The following is a 22818-nucleotide window of genomic DNA, read 5'->3' as shown; positions in this document are numbered from 1 at the left end:
TTCTCGGGAAAAAGAGAGGGGCTGATTGTACTTTACCTGCACACAAGCATTATGTTTGGGGAGCGGAGCTCGCACAGTCAGCTCTCGAAAATAAGGGGCTGATTGTGCTTCTCCCAGCTGAACGCTCCGCTCCCGCCGGGCACACTCTGAGGAGTGTGTCCATGCTAGCGAGCTCGTGGTTCGGTCCCGCTATTGCTGAGGCACGGCGGTTGATTCAGATCACGGGGATCACTCTGCTCCCGGGAGACGGCTCGCCCTTTCACCGCCTGCACTCCCTAGATCCAGCACTCTCTCTCGAGGCTCGGAAGCACACGCTGCGTTTTCTTCCCCCTCTGAGTGAGAGCTCTGCTGCTGCAGCTATTTTTCTCCAAGGAGATTGATATTGTTTGTGTGACCAAGCGACTCGCGCGCTGCCGAGGCAACGCATCTATTACATAATTTTCAGTTTTTGACGTGAATCTTACCACACCAGACCGTGTTTCCCACTGGATAGTCTTCAGCTAAAACTTCCTGACGCCTAAGGCCCAGGATTTCTGAGGGCCGGCTCCCTCTGGGGAAGAGCGGTGTACACCTTATTATACCGTGGCCGTCTCTCCTCAGTGCTCTCAGGAGATCGATCAGCCAACCCTGCCACCTACGGTGCTTCAGGGCACAGCGGTCTTCGGCAGCGCTTCTCTCAGTCACCGCCCGGAAACGTAGCGGTACTAAGAGGCTCGCTACCTCTTGGGAGGTTTCTTGGGCAGCTTGTTCGCCCGTTCCCTGCTGGTCCGCCGCTTCACGGCACAGGCCAGTCTCGAGAGACTGGTTCCCTTAGTAGGTCAACTGGTGGGGTGGGAGCCCCTGCCAACCGTGTCTCATTGGGTCCTGCCCCGATCAGGCTCTGGTTCTATCAGTCTAGTCTTCCTAGGAGATGGCGCAGGTCTGAGGACCGTCATTTTCAATAGGAGACTTCAGATTAGAGAGTCTTGATGCCATGGCTCAGGACTTCGGAGGGCAGGCCCCTCTGGGGAAGAGTGGTGTACACCTCATTATACGGTGCCCGTCTCTCCTCAGTGCCCTCAGGAGATCGATCTGCCAACCCTGCCACCTACGGTGCTTCAGGGCGCAGCGGTCTCCAGTGAGTGCTTCTCTCAGTCACCGCTCGGAAACGTAGCGGTACTAAGAGGCTCGCTACCTCCTCTGAGGTTTCTTGAGCAGCTAGTTCGGTCGTCTCCTGCCGGTTCGCCGCTTCAGGGCACTGACCTAGCCGTGCTGATTACACCAGAGATATCATTATTCATTATCTCAGTCTCGAGAGACTGATTCCCTTAGTAGACCTTTTTAGCAGCGTGGAAACTTCTGCCAAATGTGTCTCAGTGGGTCCTGCACACTGTAGAAGAGGCTACCGAATCAGTTTGGTTCTTCTCCACCTCGTTGCAATGAGGTCATTCCCACTCTGGTGGGCCCCGAGCAGACTCTGGTAATGGAACAAGAAGTTAACACTCTCTTGAGGAAGGAGGCCATCGAGGTGGCCCCTTCTCTCTACAGACAGTTTGGGTTCTACAGCCTGTTACGTTATGATGTTTGTTTCTGTAATATTTGTGTTTTGTTGGATGTTTTCTGTCTGAGTTTCAGATTGCTGCTGATTGACTAGGAGTGCTGCCGTCTATCAGCGGCAATTGGTGTGATCAGCTGGCAGTCCTTTTAAAACGCCTCTTCCGCTCTTCAGAGGGCGGATGGTGCGACTTCGGGCCGGTCGCACTGGTCCAGATTCCCTGTTAACCGCCAGACCAAGATGTGTTGTTAGTGTTTCTTTTGATTGTTTGGTTATTTTGAAATGTGGTTGTAATGTAGGAGAGACCTGCCCTTTTGTTTAAATCTCATTTCTACTATGTTTTTTTCGGTTAAGAGTAGATAGGTTAGGTTTATTGTATTTCTTTTTCTTTTTCTTTGTGGCAGGTTATTTATATTGTTTTACTTTATTAGTTTGGCTTTGTTTGTTATTTTGGGCCTTGGGTCTCTCTGACGAAAAGTACTGCTTTATTATTCATATTTAGTTATTTGTTTATTTTAATAATTCGTCACTTAGACAAATTATTTCTGCTTTTGATATTTCCTTGTTTGGACCACGGTCCCTTAATGAATGTTATCAGTTGGTGGCTGCATTTTCCTTGGGCATGTACAATAAAGCTATCTTATACTTTATTGTGTTTGCTTTGGTTCGTGTTTTTTGGTCTGGCGGCTTGCTGGAAACCTTTTGTTCCTTCCCTTTTTATTTATTTATTGCATCTTACCCTAGGGACGTAATAAGCCGGTACTTCATCGTCCCAAAGAAGGATGGAAGTTCCTGAGGTTTGCTTTTGAGGGCAAAAGCTTACCGGGTTCTTCCGTCGGCCTTGCACTCTCACCCCGCACTTTCACGAGGTGTGTGGATGCTGCTCTGGCTCCTCTGTGACTCCAGGGCATCCACATACTCAACCACATCGATGATTGGTTGATATTTGTTCAATCTGAGCAGATGGCGGTTCGGCATCGAGATGTCGTTCACGCTAACTTGTAAGAGCTGGGGTTTAGACTTGACTCCAAGAAAAGTGTGCTTTCTCCAGTGCAGAGAACCACTTATCTGGGTGTGGTGTGACCACGATGCAGGCACGTCTGTCTCCTGCTCAGTTTGAGTCGATCCTCACTGCAGTCGCGAGAGTGAGAGAAGGCTGGTCACTCACTGTCAGCAGTTCCAGAAACTGCTCAGTCTGATAGCAGCTGCGTCCAACGTGATACCTTTTGGCCTGCTGTACATGAGACCCCTACAGTGGTGGCTCAAGACCAAGGGGTTCTCCTTGAGGGGAAACCTGCTCCGCATGCTCAAGGTCACACGGCGATGCCTACGTGCCTTAGATATGTGGAGTAAGCTTGGTTCTTGTCTCAGGGCTCGGTGCTGGGAGTTCCTTGTCGCCGCGTAATGCTAGCGACGGACGCGTCCCTCACCGGTTGAGGAGTGGTCATGAGTGGCCGCCATCTCACGTGGCACTTCAACTGCCTGGAGATGCTGGCTGTGTTTCTAGCATTGAAACACTTTCTCCCAGATCTAAGAGGTCGCCATGTGTTGTTGCACCGACGACACAGCGGCAGTTTCTTAAATCAACCACCAGGGAGGTCTGCGTTCGCGCTCCCTTTACAGGCAGGTGCACCAGATCCTTGTGTGGTCCCAGGGCAAACTCCTCTCGCTGAGAGTAGTTCACATTCCTGGGCATCTCAATATGGGAGCAGACATCCTATCGAGGCAGGGGCCGAGGCCCGGGGAATGGAGACTTCACCCTGAGGTGGTGAAACAGATATAAAGAGTTTTTGGCCAGGCTCAGGTGAACCTGTTTGCAACTCGAGAGACATCGCACTGTCCCCTCTGGTTCTCTCTGACTCATCCAGCTCCTCTCGGACTGGACGCTGTGGTACAGACGTGGCCGAGGCTTCGTCTGTACGCCTTTTTTCCCGATCACTCTGCTCCCGGGAGTTCTGAAGAGAGTGTGCCGGGATTGACCCACTCCACCTTGAAAGTCTACGTGTCGGTGGCCAGTCAGTGGGCAGACACCCCCTAATTACACGTTTCCTCCACGGTGCGCTGAGGCCTCTGGCCAGAGAAGCTTATGCTAAGCGGTGGATCAGGATGCTTTTTCATAGCCTCGAGTCCTCTGATCTCCCCTCTCCTTCAGGGGTCAAGACTCACTCCTTCTGAAGTTGGCCTTCGGGACGCTGCGGGATGTCCCCGCCTACTTTGTCAGGTGCCTTCCTGCATTCTGCACCACTCCTGGCTCCTTTCTCTCGCCTTAGCTGTGCTCTTCCACACTAGGCAGGGATTGGTAAGTCTGGCCGCGTGGGCATACTCGTTCCCAAAGCGTTTCTGACGCAGCTCGAGTTCCTGAAGGGGAACGTCTCCAGGTTACGAATGTAACCATGGTTCCCCGAGGGAATGAGACGCTGCGTCTCAGTGCCATACTTTCGGCATCCCTGTGAGCGCTTGCTTCATTCCTAGAAGCTGACACCGGTTCCACCGCACGTGCTTTTATAGCTTCCTGGTCGCAACGTCACCTGCCCATGGCGTCTCTCCCATCTATTGGACTGATTTCATATGGGATTCAGAGCATGGTCACGCTGGGGAAGCATTCTGGCTCCCGAAGCGTTTCCGATGCAGCGTCTCGTTCCCTCTGGGAACCATGGTTACATTCGTAACCTGGAGACGTTTTGCACCAAGCTCAATTAAAGTAGTTTCACTAAAGCATGCTACTCCTTTGAAAAAGTAGTTACGCTACTAAGGCTAACAAAAGTAACTATAGCTTCATTTAAATATTTGACTATTCAACATTATAATTTAAGCAGAAACATATTTTTTGGGGTCACATTGAGGGTTTAAATGAATTACAGGGTTCCCACAACTTTTGACCAGGACTTTTCTAGTTATTCACAACTACTGGATGAGGTTTTTACAAATCTTTTTTAAAGCAATTGTAGCGTCTGCGTAGGATCATGCTGGAGTGTTGGACTGTTTATGGCTTAAAAGACCCTTAGCACTTGCAAAGACCATTTTCTGCTCTAGTCTAGTCTGTATAAATACTGTATAGCATACTGTAACTAGCAAAACTGATATTCACTGTTGAAGTTTCCTTGACTTTTCCATGACTTTTTCAGATTTCAATTTCAGTAACTTTTCAGTTCTCTGTGTGAATTTTTCCAGGGTGGCATTTTTTTATGCTCTGTGAAAACATGAACAAATATAATTACACTGAGTACAACTACGCTGTAAAAAGTAATGAGTTGAACTTACTTGGAAAACCTGTGGAAACGGATTGCCTCAAATTTCTCAAGCAAATGAGTTTATAATTTTTGAGTTAATAAAACTTACTGTAACTTTGTATAGGTAACTTGTGTATACGTATAGGTTACCAGAAAACTTGAGTGTTGCTAACTCAATTTGACAAGTAATTATTGCAGTAGATGTGGCATTAAAAGCAGTGCATTAGGTATGGCTCTAGAGTCCTCAGCTCAGGGATCACAGTCAATAGGCTGACTGACATCTCTTCTTCATCATAGTCCTAGAAACAGGAGCACAATATGACAAAAATAAGTAATTACATTTTAAGAGTACATATTCAGGTTAAACATTTGCAAACAAATTAATATCTGTGTATTATGTTTAGATATAAAGGCTTTTTCAAACTGGGCACAGCAGTGGATCCATTCAATCTGTTGTACAAAAAGACAAGACAAACTGATCAGTATGCCAGCTATACAATAATCTATTCTGAAACTGCTGCTTTTACATTTGAAAAGTGTTAAAAAAAACTGCATTTTGGTTAAATACTGACATATATATTCTCTTTTGTGTGATTTCTAAAGACTGACCAGAAAACCATGATCAAGAGAGCACCCTCATAGGCCATGTCTTAAACGAGTGGTTTTCACGTCTCTATCACTCATATATTAGACTCTTTGTTTTTGTTCTCTTGCGTATCTGATTTCTTTATTTCTTTCAAACCTCCTTTTTTATTTTTATATTTCTTTCACTTACTTACCTTTATTCTTTTCTGTCATTCCTTTCTGACTTCTTTCCTCTTTGTGTTGTTTCCTTTACTCTTCCTTCATCTAAATTGTCAGACTCCTTGTTACCTAATTTCTATTTTCTTTCTTCACATTATTTTTCATACTCTTCTTTAAAAATGGTTCACCCAAAAATGAAAATTCTGTCATTAATTACTCTCTCATGTTGTTCCAAACCAGTAAGACCTTCATTCATTTTCGGAACACACATGAAGATATTTGTGATGATATCTGAGAATGCTTGTGCATTCCTCTGCTTGTAAACAAGGCACAGTGCATTCATTGAAAATGAATTTTCATTTTTGAGTGAACTATCCCTTTAAGTATTCTTTTCTCTTCTTTCCAACTCTGTTCTTTTATTATTCCCTTTCCTTAGAAGTTTTTTTTTTCTTTTTTTACTTTCTTTATTCCTTTCTGTCTTATATTGTTTCTGTGTCCTGATTTTTTTCTTGCCAGGTCTCAAGAATTGTCTGCATTACACTAAATAACCAGAATATAACAGACAAAATTACTTACAAAACATGTCTTGTAAAATCAGTAAGGTCCTTTTTCATGGAATAGTTGAAGGCCGTGGAGAACTGCTGTTCATCGCCCATTGATATCAGATGTCTGTACAATTATTTTAAAAAAATATTTAATATCACTCAAAGCACAAGCACTCAGCATAAAATATAATGGCTATCTACTTATTCTGTGCAGGGTTTCACAAAACTGTAAAGTATGATTTTTCATTAAGCGCACATATGTGAATAAGCATATACTATGTGGAAACATGGAATTGGAGAATTTTCATATTCCATAGCTTCCATATTTTAATAAGTTTTTCAGCAGTTGAGCTCTCTTTTCACTCAATAAACAAGTAGAACTTCGACTTCCAATGCATGAGTTTAAGTCCCCAAAAAAAGAGCACAAACAATATGAAAAGAAAATGGTTATAATAAGTGCTGGGCATTGACGCACATTTAAAAACGATTTTAAAAGATGTTTCTTCTCCAAAGAATTTTCTGAAATATAAACATTTAAACAGTGGTTGTGATAAAAACTTGTTTTCATGACATTTGTTCAAACATTAAATACTGAAAAACGGATTACATAAGACATGATAAATTTCATTAAGTTGTACTGTATCGCTCAACATACTTTATGATGCTTACTCACGTTTATTTCATGTTATAACTAGCAGTAAAGAGGAAGATAATAGGAGTAGCAGAACACATTAATGTTTTTGTCATATGCTGCAATTACCAAAATCCAGTAAATATATTAAGTTATTAATATAAATATGATGATTGTGAAACGCTCTACTGGATTATGAGGCAGCAACAGCTTGTGGGCAAGCCAAAAAGCTGAAATCTTACTGTTATTTGACAGCTTGAAGAAAAAAAGATTCAGAACCCTATCTGTAAAAAAAAACAAAAAAAAACGTAACCATTTCAAATTGTATTCACTCTAAAACTGTATTCATTGTTCTTTGCACCAGACAATGGAAACAGACCTTTAATCCAACAAACTAGATGCTCTTAAGTACTGTTTACTAAAGTTGTTTAGTTTAACTATTGCATCCACCTGAAAGTTTACATAACACAGTGTAATTAAGTAAATTCAACAAATTTGTAAAAATCAGTTATTTTTACTCGCTTTTCTTAAGTAGATTCAGTGATTATTTTTTTACAGTGTATAGGAAAAATATAATACCACTAATTTAAGCAGAAAAAGTAGTAATGAAAAGCATAATTTAACTGTTCTAAATGCATTACTATATTTACTATAATAAAGAAGACCTGCACTTAAACTTTTATTTCTCTATAACTATTTTTAATGCAACAACTACACTGTAAATTTCAATTTGTTAACTTAAAAAAATCTTGCAAACAAAATCTAGTTAAGGTTACTTACTATATTCAAGTTTTCATATGTTGGCTTCTGAGTAAACTTGAATATATTGAGAAACCTTAACTAGATTTTTCTAAAGCAACCAGATTTGTTCCAAGTAACATTACAATTTTGAAATTTACAGTGTACATGGAATATGAAAAAACATTGTAGTTCTTGTACAATGACAGTAAGAGCTTCATTTGACTTAAATGTGACATAATTTTGTTGAAAAAAGTATTGTGTTACTGGAAAAGATGTACTATTTTAAAAGCTACTGTCAAACTACTGCAAAAAAAAGAAAATGTAGTTAATAGTGTCACTACTTGTAAAGAATTACTCCACGGCACTGGTGCCAATCCCTCACCTGACTCCATTTACTCTTTTGAAAGGGGCTCTGATAAAAACTCTCCCAGGACCGTAAAGTTCACCAGAAAAAGGCAGAAGTCACTCTGAACCTGCCCTAGAAACACAGCATTTATCTCCAACATGGTATCTGTAGAAAGAGCACGTTCCTCTCGTGCTAGCCATCTTCCCCCTATTCACCCCGCACTCGCTGTAATTCTACAACTAACGAGTGGGAGGAAGATTTCAAAAATTGCTTTTTGTCATTCAGATGACTCAATCAAGCCCAGGGGACTTAACGAGGGCACAATCATCATTTATTCAATTTAGTATTCTAAAGAACATTCATTAAAAAGGGAGTTTGGGGGGCTGGGGTTTCAAACGTGATACATTTTCAGTGAATTTTAAAGAGACTTTTAAATGTACAAGGGACCTTACCTCCTTCCCTCTGGGATATTTAAGCGGATGTGTCATCGGGATGGCTCAAGCAGCGAATGTCGATTCATCTGAATCAGAAAGGTGGATATTCTAGTTGCGTGTTCATGGTGCACCACGGCTGCTGAATTATTGAGCAGAAAAACTCTCTTTGATCCATGCTATGTAGCCAACATACCAATCTCTTACTTGTCAGCCTCCCAGAAAGCCATTCATTTTTCAAATGTTTGCAAGGAGGATGCTGCGGTATGTTATTTTTCCTACCGCAAGACATTTCCAATCCCTTTCAGGCTCTAAATTGATATGTAGCCACCATGTTCTTAGCCGAATACAAAGAACTATTTCTGGGATTTCAGATTTGATTGCCAGTTCATGCAGGAAAGTAGTAAGATGAAGAAAAAAAAATCCTCAACTTTGATTCCTGGCTTTTTGTCTATTCGAAAAACCTTGATGTTGAATGCAGGCTTGTGCTTTACTGAAAGCTACCAGGAATACATTTTATTACCAAATCAATATACTGAGTTTCAATGTCCTGAGCACCATATCTCTTAGATGTTTTTAGCCTCCGTTTAAATAGAAAGAGAACTTTACCAATGCATGAGAGTGGGAGAGCGAGGTTCAGATATTGCACTGAAAGGTCATGTGTGGGAGTTCAGTGTCTGAGTGAAATGAAGAGATAGCCATCACGCTCAGTCTGCGGAATACGTTATGCAAAAAAGGACTGTAGCAAGCTCACCAGTCATTTCACTTTCACGCATGGTTTCCAGACCCACGGCTCACGAAATGGGTAGGCGGGGTGTGGGGTTTATATCCCGTGACTCAAACGCGTCAGGGTTTACGTTTGATTGCTTCAGCACAATAACCCCTCACATCAAATGTCTTGCGCATCGCAAAGCCCAGTGACACACAGAAACATGGTCATAATTTCAAATCTAGTGATATTTCATGAAGTGTTGCCTCGCTTGAAAGTGGAGATAGTTATGTGGGCACATAAACACATCTCCTCCTGAAAGATATCTCCACTCTGCTCTCATTTTTTTCAGTCATATTCCTGTTTACCGAGAAGCCAGTACACTAAAATTTGTAAGGGTGGGTATTAAATAGTGAGGCCGGAGGTGTAAACAAAAAATAAAAAAAATACACTTTGCAGTGCAGAAATGCATTTCTATATTTATGTGTCAGTTGATGCACAAATACATTGCAGTTTTAGTAAGTGCATTTAGTTAACAAAATTATATCTAATTTTATATATTATTGTTATTATATAATTATTATTATATACAGTATTTATTGTACCAATGCTCTTTCCTTGCACATTTGTACAGATGCCAGTAAACAAATGTCAGTCAAGCCAGTTATGTTTTGATTACTATCTTCTTTTTGTTGGTTCTATGATAAGTTTATAAAATAGAATGACCAATTTGATCAAATAGAATGACCAGAACAATTGAATTTTTATCATTTTCTTTTGTAATTTTTTTAAATTAACGCATCAATGCCATTTATTATATTACACATTTTATTTCTCATATGCGTTAATGAACACGTTAATTATGACAGCCTCAATTTTTCACATAGTTCCCCAATATTATGGTCCTCAAACTTATTACCTGCTTAAACTGTTGATTATACTGAAATTATTATTAATTTCTCTAGTCTAATAGCATGCTTTTTATGTAAGTATGTCTGATCCACTTAGAATGAAAAGATGAGGCCATAAACTCTGTTTTGATGTTTTTATAGGACAAGCTTTTTGTTACATAAACAGTATAAACATGCTTCAATAAAATCTGTTATTATCGCACTTTTGATGAGAAGAACCATTGTGAGAAACATCCTCTGTCAAACCAAAAGCATCAAACAGATTGATATCCAGATGTTTAATGTCCCACGGTTCTGCAACATGTTTCTTGCTTCAATGCAAAAGAGAGGGAAAACAGAAGAGGGAAACGTCTATTGCATTGAGCCATGCCATGGTTAATGATGCCAGATAGAAATACGGGAGACAGAAAAGTGACGGATGAGGGAAGAACGAGAGAGGATTGTGTATGCATCTGTTCTTTACATCAAACAGAGTTTGGAACAAAAAAATACGAAGACGAGGGTTTCATATGTGGCAATGATCCAGCTTCAATTAAAAGTAGGCCAGAAATGTCACTTTTCTACTCATTATGTCAGTCAGTCATTGAATGAAAGTACATACAGTATGACTTTTTTTCTCTGAAGTGTGTCATTTCTGTGACAAAGCAGCATAATTGGAATTGCAAAAATAATGCCTGTTTTTAGGTTTCTCCCATTGGCCATGGCCCTATACCCACATTTCACTGCATGTGGTTTTATAAGCACCAGTGTTTTCAGAGAAATCAGTACTGATTTTCTTAGTAGTGTCCTCGTGTCCAGACTGTCCAATCTTTTTGTAGTTGTCTCTGCCCATAAAGACTGAGATTGAAAGTACTATAACAGAAAAATATACACATCAACTTTAATAAACAATCCAATGTTGCTTTATCATTCTGTTTTCTTTATTCTCAGGCATTTTGAGACACTTTGAATGGCAGGCAATTGTCACGCAGCTGAGAGAAAGTGTCTACTAAAGCATTATCATTGTGATCAATGACCCAGTTCACTTGGCATCCAACTGTCAAGTATCATTCCGTGATGCTGAATACTATTTACTCTTTAGGAAGTAACAGTGGCTTGACTTTGAATAATAAGCAAGCATTTGACTTCACATGTCACTGCCACATTATCTATTGTACATTTTTTTAAATTTCCTGATGCTACCGAAGGCTAAAGATTGGATCGGTTGTGCACAGGGCCGGATTTACCTCTTTTTGTGACATAGGCAAAACTAATTTTTGGGTCCCCCTTCCCTATGAATATAATAAGCCTAATATTACCACCCAAGCAAACTAAAATATTTCTTAATCATTTGACACGTTACAGTGTTTTCTATCGCAATAAGCGCTTGCGTTGAATGTAGTTCTTAATTTGTTTGAGAACTGAGAAAGACCATTCCATTAATAGGTGCTGTGACGTGGCCACATATCCACTTCTGGAGTTCATTATTACTCTAATAATTTTAACGGCCTGGAGACACAATCACACATCAATTGTTCAGGGCTGCGTTTCCCAAAAGCATTGATCTTAGCTCCATTGGTTTCAATGGGTCTACGATGTACTTAAGCTTACGATGCTTTTGGGAAACACAGCCCAGATGATTTGTTTCAAGACATTTGACATGTTTCTGTCCTGAAATCTCGTGTGTGTTGAACTAGCTAATTTTGTACGCACCTCATCTCAAACCTTCCGTTGCAAATTCTAAAACGTCATTTTAGAGCTAATAACAGAGGCTTGAGCTGTTGATATGCAGGCTAATGCAGTTATTAATGCAGTCTAACACAGTTATTAGAGAGAGAGAGCGAAAGAGAGAGAGGGAGAGAGAGAGAGAGATTAAGTGCGTTTGAATACCCGCGTCTGTGCGTCTCTCAGCAGTATTCAGCAGCAGCGTCTTCTAATAGCGAATCTTTAAGTTGAACTGCTTCAAGAACCTTGCTACTGAGAAATGTCATGTAGCTTTTCAGCTGCAAAACCATTTAACTGATAAATTCGCGGGGCAGCCGCAGCTCTGACAACGAGTTTCTGGTCGCGTCTCCGCGTGTGTGCTACTGTGTGCATCTGTGAGAGAAAAGCGTGATTTCCGTACATAAAAAAATGGAAATAGTTTGTCATTTTTATCCTATTGTTTGTTATATTTATTTGCTCAATGTCTTCTGGGGTTTTGGTTCTTTTACTGTTGTAGATATCCCATAGTAGCCTATAACAAAAAATATTATATATCTCTTTATTGTGGTTAGGCCCCCCTGGACGAGCAAGCATAGGCACGTGTCTAGAATGCCTATGCGTAAATCCGGCCCTGGTTGTGCAGTGCATTATTGTTGTATTGAGAAAAAGCACAAAAAAATGAGAAGCATCTGTATTTATGCAAAATTTTAGGAATGTAAACCAAGTATGGGCTTGTGTAAGAATGTTTTCAGGAATTATTCAGACATTGATTGCATGCGTATGGTAATTATCTGTTTTGTCAGGGAAGTGTGTGGATGATGTCTACTCAAGTTATTTGGTCTGTTTTGGTCTGCAAAAATAAAATACAACTAATAGAACAATCATGCATATACTGTAGTTAGCATAAAAAAAATGTAATGGAGGATAAAACACTTCCTATATATTTTGCTGTACAGTTGACCGTACAATCAAACTCAACAGTGTTTTGTTTTGTTGTTTTGTTTTTTAATTCATCAGTAATTTTATAATATGGCTAATACAACAAACTACAGTATGTTGTTTATGCATTTTTTTGTGTTTACTGTAATATTAATATACTTTAATGCTTGATTAAAAAGATTGTTTTTATTATTTTATACAATTAATCATTTTGGTTGCCAATGTAAAATCTTGGTCCTGAAAGCAAAACCGATGGAGAACTACTGCTCTATATGAGCAGCAAATTGACAGTTTAAACACATCAAAGCCTCTTTTGTTTGATTATCTATAGAACTGTACTCATTGTGTCATCTTATTGCAGATTCGATCGGACCAGGACAAAGAAATTGAGATCCGGTACAGTATAACAGGAGCCGGAGCAGACCAGCCTCCCAATGACATCTACATCATTGATCCTGTGACAGGGAAAATGTCTGTCACTAAACCTTTGGACAGAGAGGAGAGAGCCTCCTACCATGTAAGTGCGCCTCTTTCCAGAGTTGGCTCGGAAAGATAATTTTTGCCCTATACAGATCCTATTTAAAGTGGAACAGTCCTCAACCCATTTAAGAAACATACTCCAGTTTGCAAGAGTTTATGGCCTTTTGCCAGTCGGAATAAAACTAGAACTGAACTGTTTTTTTTTTACTATATGCAGTGATCCCAAAAAGTGTTTGGACACTTAAAAATGTATGAATACCTTTACATTATTGAACAAAATAACAAAATTCAGACAAGATTTTTTTCAGACTTAGTTTAACATGTTCTTGTGTCATTTCTGTGAACATGTGCAATATATATGTGTGCGTGTGTGTATGTATGTGTGTGTGTATCCCATGCCTACAAATGGCTGAATTTCATTAATTTACAAAATATTAAAACAAGTAACTTTTGCAAAAAAAAAAAGTTTAAACTTTTCTAGAACTAACCACATTTTCTGAGATACCAAAAGGTCATTTTTTGAGGATGTATGAAGTCAGTTCCTCTAAAGTCCATGGTTTTCCAAACAAAATTGGTGTTCCAGAAATTAGTACAACCAGAAAGTGTCCAAATACTTTTTGCCTTCATTTTGAACAATATACTACTTACTTAATACTTGCAAAGCTAACGGACGTCAATTTGTGAAATGTTTTGATTTAAAAGTGAGTTTGTGCTATATAGATCATTAAAATAAATAGCTTTTGTTTTAATACTTCATGTAATGCAAATACATTGTGGCTCAAGTGGCTAAATGTATATATAAACTATAGTTTGAATGAATATTAATATCTCTCGGCTGTTCAGGATAACTTTTAATCAGGACTCAAAGGCCTACAAACTCAGAGATCTGACTTGATTGCGAACCTGATTGGTTCCAGAAGGTTCTAGCCATCAAAACAAGTGCAGTTGCCTTGTCAGCCTTTTTAGATATCGAAGACAAAGCTACAGACTTAGTAAAGCTACTGCTTGTTAAGCAAAGTTTGGATAAATCTTAAGATTCATACTTCATTGTGCAATTAAGTCTATTCAAACTGCTTTAATGCATTAAAAACAAATCGTTTCGGACCCGCTGGCTGGCGTCACTTGTTAGGGGTGCTTTTTTATTTTGTTTTTGTTCCGTTATTCTGTTTATGTGGCTCTTTTCCTTATGAATAATGTGAAGAAGAAAAGCTAGAGACAAAGAAAAGAATTGCTTTGACACATCAGGGTTTTTTTTTTCAGTTAGTCAAACTGTCAATTAGACGAAGGTTCAGTAGCAATGTGCAGATGAGAGAGGGAGAGAAAGGGAATGAAATAGTCTGGAAAAGAAGTGTTGAATTGTCACAAGTGATGAGTATGCAACTCCCAGTGCTTTAACTCAACTGGGGAATCAAATCAAACAGCGACCCTGCCCCCTTATGTTTCTGCCTGTCACCCCAGGCTGCCAGCAATCCTTCCCTCCACCACATCTTCCCCTACTGTCACTCTCTCACGCGCTCCTAACACAACACATTGCTTTTGATTCTCACGGTTGTTCCTTACAATTATAACTGCCTCTTTATCTCATCTCTTTTGCAGGAAGTGTCAGTAGGCCCTTAGTATATATTTAGATCGGCTATAAAACGAGTTCTTCTCTGTTTGTGGCTCCTACTTTTGACTCATGGCTCCCTTTCTCTCTCACTCCGCCTCTTTTCTCTTAACTCTCTGGTCCATTGAGCAGTAGATGATGTGGCACTGTACGTCTACCTATCAGTCTAAATTACGGCTAGGCTTGTCTCACCAGGTGTGTGTGTAAATGTGTGTCTGCATATCTGAATAAGTCAGCACCCACGGTGGTTAAATTCGCTGGTGTGTGTGTGTGTGTGAGTGCATACATTTTCTAAACATAGTGAGCTCGCTTTGGAGGCATTGTACTATGGAGGCTGTCCCAAAAGGTAGGTAACTTAATTATGCTGTCACTTAAGATACCTCATTCGGGTCAAAATCAGAGGTGACACTGCATAAATCCTCTGTATATATGCAATCCCAGAATGCATTGCGACAGGCTTAGTGAAAAAATAAATATATATTTATGTAAATGTATAATATATATAGACATATGTATAAATATACATATATTTAATATATATTACTGGTCAAAAATATGCAGTGTTCAGTGTCACATGATCCTTTAGAAATCACTATAATATTTTGATTTGGTGTTCCATTATTATCAATAAGATTTGGTGTTCAATTATTATCAATAAGTATTGGTCTCCTTTATTAATTATGGTTATTATTAATATCAATGTTGAAAACTGCTGCTCTTTATTTTTCTGATATATTTTAGCAGCATTTTTTGATGAATAGAAAGTTCAAGAGAACAGTATTTACTTAATCTTTAAATCATTATAAATTATTTACTCTCACTTTTAATCAATATAATACATCTTTGCTGAATAAAAGTATTACTTTCTTTAAATTAATCATTTAAATGAATGAATTACTTTAATTTTACTTCTTTAAAAACACTTCTGAATGGTAATGTTTAATGGTTTCCACAAAAATATATATTTATATAGCAAATCATCATTTTAAATTGTAATAATATATCACAATATAAAAATGTTTACTGTATTTTTGTCAAATAAATGTAGCATGGTGTTTTAAAAAACAGCTTTCCAAAACATAAAAAAAATACTCCAGACTTTTCACCAATTGTGTTCATCTGTCACGGCTCGCTACTGTGAGGAGCGCGGAGCGAGGAACGAGGAGACGCAGAGTCGAATTCAAACTTAGACTTTAATAATATCCAGGGAAACAGGAAACCACACGTAGCAAGGGTAGACATCAACAATTCCAGACAAGGGAGAACAGAACAGGCAAGAACTCAAATAGGGCAGATAATGAGGGGCAGACAGGTGACGAGGATAACTAATAAAGAGAAACACCTGGAACTAATAGAACTAAATGGGGACAGGAACAGGAAGGACCAAATAAGGACTAACAGGAACATACACGTGACATTACTCCCCCCTCCCGGAAGGCACGTCCCACACCCTAACAGTTACAGCGGGGGTGTGGTTGCCCTGAAGGCTAGTGCAGGGCAGGAACTAAGTGGAGCCAAGGAGGGCCTCCAGGGCAGATCAGGGAGCCAGGGAGCCCAGGAACCATGGCGAAGCAGGCAGTTCAGGTTGCCATGGCGAAGCTGGTAGCTCAAGGGGCCATGGCGGAGCAGGCAGTCCAGGAGGGCATGGCGAATCCTCCATGACCTTAGCCGGCTCAGCCACCACGGCCACGGGCATATGCCCCCCGCCCCACAAAAATTTTCTTGGGGAAAATTAGGAATTCTGGAGGGCGCTCTGGAGGTGCAGGGCTGGCTAACTCGGGGGAATCAGGAGACGAAGAAGGGCTGGACGGGACCAGCGGAGACGAAGGACAACTTTCTGGAGCGGCTTCTGGGTTGAGGATAGGAGCCGAAAACTCTGGAGGTAACGCCATGTCCAAGGGCGCCGAGTCAGCTGCGGCCGGCGGGCTTGACGTAGGAGAGGCCAACGAGTTTGACAGCGACCTGGTTCTGGATCGGGGCCAGACACTCTCCAGACACCAAAGGATCCCTTCCCTCCACCTTAGTCCAGTGGTGTCTGGGAGGTCCACGGGGCAATGGTAATTAGCCCCGATCCAGAACAGCGAGTTGAGCGTGGCGTCGTCCAAAGCCGTCGCCGCGGCGAGCCCACAGAATTCCCAAGCGTACTTCACGAAGGGGAGATCTCTGTGGGCTAAGGCGGCGAAATAAGCGGCAATTTCCATGATCGCAGGGGGAAAACAGTGAAAATAAAAAACTTTCAAAAAAACAAAAACGGGGAGAAGGAGCACCGTTTACTTTTTTTGTTGGGTCTGGAATTCTGTCACGGCTCGCTACTGTGAGAAGCATGGAGTGAGGAACGAGGAGACGCAGAGTCGAATTCAAACTTGTAGACTTTAATAATATCCAGGGAAACAGGAAAACACATGTAGCAAGGGTAGACATCAACAATTCCAGACGAGGGAGAACAGAACGGGCAAGAACTCAAATAGGGCAGATAACGAGGGGCAGACAGGTGAGGAGGATAACTAATAATGAGAAACACCTGGAACTAATAGAACTAAATGGGGACAGGAACAGGAAGGACCAAATAAGGACAAACAGGAACTAAATGGGAACATACACGTGACATCATCTGTGTCTGTTTGTGTATATTATTATTATTATTGTTGATTTTGTATAGTATATCATTAAAGTAATTGAATGTTAATATATATAATTGGTTTAAAGCTTATGATTATATAAAATGACACCCTGTGTTTTGTGTTATTTATTTATCCATTCATGATTGATTTATTGATTGATTGATTGTGTATGATTTGTATTTGTATAAGAAAAATGTAGGCAGTGAGACAACTCAGTAGGTTTTATTAGGAAACGATTGTGTGTGCGTGTGAGCATAAATGCATGTTTACGTTCAGTTAGACATTGCCTGCAGTTAGTGAGTCAGGACGATAGGCGTATGAGCACTGCTAAGGTTAAGTGGCCCCTTGGGTCTTGTGCGGCGGTTAGCTTATGCAGCCCCTCTGTTACTCACCATAGTATGAATATCCATATGACTTCTCATATCTGGTATCTGCTCACAATTTGCTCTCTAACTCTGGATGTTCTAGTGCAGAAAGCCCAGTTTTATACACAAGACTTTTGACGTAATGTATGAGGAAGTTGATTCAGTTAGAGCCTTCTTGAGTAGAATACAATACTTTTTATCAGCGCATCACAAGGGCCGGAATTGGTGTCTCCAGTGCTGCAATTGAACGCAGTCATGAACTTATTACAAGGACAATCCCCCCGGAGCAACCTGAGGTTAACAATGGTGATGGCTCATAATTAACAACAATTGTGTTAACAATAGTGATGACTCCCTCGTCACAGAAACCAGACCAGCAGCTGGCTATTTAAAGCTGATCTTTAAGTCAGCATGAAATGAAAATAGACTAGATTAATTTTCATAATTCACATTTGTGGTTTTATTGTTTAATATTCATCAATGAATGTCATTGCAAAGATAAAAATGGAATTAACTATATGTTTAAACAAAATGTACATTCACGTTCAAAAGGTTTTAAAATATGCTCACCAAGGCTGCATTTATATATTCAAGAAGACAGTAAAAACAGTAATATTGTGAAATATTAGTCCAATTTAAAAGCACTGTTTTTCTATTTGAATATATTTTTAAATCTAATTTATTCCTATGATGACAAAGATGAATTAGAATTTAAAATAGATTTGTTTTTAAAAGTAGCCCTATTTAGTTACTGTTATAGTTCATTCATTTTGCCTTTCTTTCTTTTTTATTTATTGGCTTTGTTGCCTTAATTTGACAGGATAGTGGAAAAGTGGCAGGAACATACAGGGTCAAATATCCAACAATTCAGTCTCTGTAAACATTATGGAAGTGAAATAGGTTGCAAATGCAGTTTCATTTTGACATAAACCACTGCAGCTCTTGGATTTTTGATGAACTTGGAATTTAGATATTTGTTTGTTAAACCTACACAACAAAAGTATGACTTAATTACGAATACAATCACTTTTACGTCTTTCTCAAAGTTTCTCCATAATTGGCCCAGAACTGTTAAAACCTGTAAACAACAAACAAGCTCAGGTGTCTCATTAAAACAAGGGAAGTTGTCTTCACTCACAGTATTGATTGTGTTTTGTTTAAAAGTGAGTCTAACGACCACTTTGATATGTAAATGATAATGATGAAGGGGTACTGTGAGGGTACATTAGGCAAAAAAAAAAGCTCGAAAAACACTGCCCTATCCTAACAATGGCCATGGCAAATGTACTGCAGTCACGACACTGACCTTCTAGCTATTTCTGTGGTTTGTAGTTTTCCCTCACTTTGTGAGTTTCCAGTTGTTTTTCTTCACTGCCCACAAGTCTCCCACCACTAGAGTGTGTTGCAGAATTTAAAAGCTGATGGCTTTGACACAGTGGCAAGAGAAGAAACTAAACAAAGGGATAAAGAACTAGAGGAGGATTCTCTGATTCTCAGCCCATCTCTCTCTCTCTCTGTCGCTCTGTCTCTGTCTAGCGTTTTAGTCCTGTCAGCTAGCATGTTAATAATGCCATTAAGCCTCACATTTGCAGTCCGCACGCTCTCATGGGTCGACAGATCAAAGATGCAGTGTCTCAGCCACTAACAACAGACAATCTCACACATATCTACATGCTCTCACACACACACACACAGCCACCTCATCAACCCATAGAGAATGCTAAGAACAGCAGCAGAGGAAACAGATTTTCCTGTTGTGTGTCTTTATTTATTTGTTTGCTTGACAGTTAGTTTTGCCGTGCACAACAAAAACCTGTCGTCTTGGATGATATTAAATGAGAGCATTTGGCGGCAGGTGTCGTATTACTGCAGAAATGCATATAGAATCTCGATGTTCCCTTGTATAGTGTATGGAGCAATGCAACCCTCTTATTTGGGATGTAATTCCGGGGAGGGATTTTAGGATAATAGTTTTATTTAGTGCGTGTGCATGTAATTCTGTAGTGAATAAATTCAAAGAAGAGAATTTGGAGTTAATCCAGCTTTAAACCTTTCCTCTATGCCTCTCTTTTTCTCTCTCGATCTCTTGCTTTTTTGTTTCTCGTTTCCCCCTCCCTTATCCCATTTCCTGTGGGAATGTTCTATCACTAAAAAAACTATTTTATTTTTTAAGGGGTTGTTTATCTGAATTAAAGAAAGCGTTATCTCACCTCACACTTTTTTTTTTAGAGATCTAACCAAAATAGGTTTTTTTTTTTGTTTTGTTTTTTGTGAAGCTAAACTCCAATTCACACTCTGTTCCTCTGGAAATCCTCTCTGAATAATAACTCATGGATTTTAGATAGGAACAGCGCAATGCCTTCCCACCGGAACCCGTATCTAACATATGAAATATGAATGCAATTTCCATTCGGTGCGTCCACTGAGCACGCAGAGATCTTTAAAACCTCTGAGTTTCTTAAATCTGATTTAATATCAGTGCTGTGCTTTCCGCAGAATCATCTGCAGAGGTGAAGTTATGTGATGTTATTATGAATTGTTAATTAATGTGCTTTTATTGTTGTCTCATCCACAGCTCAGAGCCCATGCAGTGGATATTAACGGAAACCAAATGGAGCCTCCTATTGATCTGTACATTTATGTCATTGACATGAATGACAACAGACCTGAGTTTAAGAACCAGGTCTACAACGGATCAGTTGCTGAAATGTCCAAACCAGGTACGTATCCACAATAAAAGTCATAATTGATAATTATGCTGTGATGATGTGTTTCACATTTCTGATGATGAAAATGACCGAAATCATCATTACTTATGACAGCACTAATATATTAACAATCAACATTAAGATCACTCCTAACTTTGTGCGAAGGTATATTATACCATATTTATTATTATTTGTTAATAATGTTTGTATTACTATTTGTTAATCATATTTAATTATGATGTGCAATGATATATTTATATATATTTTTTATAATATTATTTGTTTATTAATTGATATGTGTAGTAGTAATAATAATAATAATTATTATTATTATTTTTATTATTGAGATTATTATTTTAATAATTTAGTAAGATATAAATTCTAATAATGGCATTATTATGATGATGATGATGATGATGATTATTATTATTATTACTACTTACAACTTTATGCATGAGTATATTGTGCCATATATTATTGATTTTATATCATCTTTAATTTTATAAATGTGTGTATACACACACACACACACACACACACACGCACATAAATATATATACATATATATACATACACACACACACATTTATTTATTAATTACTTTCTGATTTATGTATTAATAATATTAATTCTTATTTAAATTTTTTTATTTAATTATTATTTATATAATATATAAATTTAATATACTGTGTGTTTCTACATACTTCTTAATGTCGCACAAAGGTGGCCTAAATGCATTTACACAGAATCACAATCAGAAAAAAAAGATATCTCGTATGCACAGAATTTTGATTATGGATTTGCGTGCACCGCGGACAATAAACAAGATGTGCGCTGATTATTATTATTTGTTTGTGGTATGTGTCAAATTCTCATCACTATTATTGTACTAATTCAAGTCAAACAAGGGAATCTTTTTTTCATCAATCATCAAGGTTTTCCCTTGATGATTTATTGAATACCCCAAGTGAATCAGCCCTTACTATGAACGCTTCTTTGTGCTCTCTGACCCGGCTTTCCCATTGTGTCTAACAAACACAGGTTCAGTTTCTTTCTTTATTCTCCTCCTCTTTGGGTCAGTGTCGACTCACTGAGCAGCCAAAGCATAGACTGTGAGTCAGATTGTGTTCAACTTCTGTAATGTTACGGCCCAGAAAGCTTACCTCGAAGGACAAAAATATACATTTTTATTTTGTTGAGCTCTCCACACAGAAAACTTGATTCTCATGGGAATTCATAAACAAAGAGAAAAAAAGAACTGCACAATATTTTCTGTTTCCCTTCAGTAGAGCATGGGTCTGTTCCACGCCAAACAAGCTCTGTAAATCATCCATGGAAAACGGACTCATTACAGGCTGTTCCATTTTCCCTCTGCTGTCCATGCTGACATCCTCCATGTTTCACATGAATTAAAAACATGAAGTTCACGCAAATTCAAGCTAAACTCATCTCTAGGCTTTCATGAGACCCCAGTTAATCTCATTGCCTTGAAAATGGCAATGCCAATGTTGACCGTTGATATTCTGCGATCACAAGGATTAAATCACAGCAGATGTTTTGTATATTTTAAACATGAACGTTGAAAGAACATGTTTATCAGTTTAACTCACCAAGGGACGCTTGGACCAAACAGATGCTCATATCAGAGTGTCTCTGAAGTATTACAGCGGATTTTCCATCAGCTCCTGCACTACAGGCCATGTTCAAAGAGGAGCATGCAGGGAAGTGTCCTTATCACCAGCCGCAGATGTATGTGAACTTATCAGATCAATTCAACAGAGGGATCCATCTTTAAATTATACATTACTGATTTCATTGCCAACAAAATACCTATTTGGAGGTGTAGACACATAGAGTAATTAAATTGTGTCCATTGCTGCCTAAACACAAGTAATCACCCAATTACTGCGCATTTAGAAGACTGATCCAATTTAAGTTTAATCCAATTCAGCTGTGAATCAGACCTGGATCAAATTAAACTGTTTTGTGTGAATCCAGTAATTTTTCCCCCTCATAATTGTTGATTCATTGGCATGACTGCGAACAATACAAGTAAGAAGTAAAGTAATATTATTTTGTTCTTCCTGTCAAGTCAAGTCAGCATTTATTTTCCTTAAAAAAGGTTTGTACAAGTGGGAGCAAAATTCTCTTACAGGTTCTGGAACTAATTTTTACTTAAAACTACTTTATTTAAAATTATATGACATGCACAGATTGTCTTCATTAATATTTTATTATAGGACAAACATTGGTTATTCAATTTTCTTTTGAATTAATCTTTCTTAATAAGAACAGGAACGTCTCGGTTACGTATGGTAACCCTCGTTCCCTGAAGGAGGGAACGGAGACGTCACGTCGGATGACCGACGAATTGGGATCTCGCTTAGAGAGACCAATCTACTTCGAGTGTAAACTAAACGAGCCAATGCACATTGCATCCAGCTGCTGCATCCAGCTGCTGCTGATCACAGCGTGAGTATAAGTAGGCAGCAGATGCAGCGCATATTCAGGTTTTCGCTGAGGAGCCGAGCCGGTGACCCAGCCGCTCAGCGGTGGTACAGGAGCTGTGGCGACGGGACGTGACGTCTCCGTTC

General features: G+C 39.3%; 1 protein-coding gene across 1 annotated transcript in view; it reads left to right on the top strand.

Moving 5' to 3' along the window:
- cdh4 (cadherin 4, type 1, R-cadherin (retinal)) overlaps positions 1-22818 on the top strand; it is a 279171-nt gene that overhangs the window by 225596 nt on the left and 30757 nt on the right. The window contains exons 7-8 of the mRNA XM_016235967.1: positions 12806-12961; positions 20092-20236. Coding sequence (XP_016091453.1) covers positions 12806-12961; positions 20092-20236 — 301 coding nt within the window. The remainder of the gene's footprint in view (positions 1-12805; positions 12962-20091; positions 20237-22818) is intronic.

This window comes from Sinocyclocheilus grahami, unplaced genomic scaffold (assembly GCF_001515645.1).
Source record: "Sinocyclocheilus grahami isolate Dianchi unplaced genomic scaffold, SAMN03320097.WGS_v1.1 scaffold2.1, whole genome shotgun sequence".
NCBI classification, from domain to species: Eukaryota; Metazoa; Chordata; class Actinopteri; order Cypriniformes; family Cyprinidae; genus Sinocyclocheilus; species Sinocyclocheilus grahami.
The sequence above is the reverse complement of the archived record's forward strand: the minus strand, read 5'-3'. Positions and strand labels throughout refer to the sequence as shown.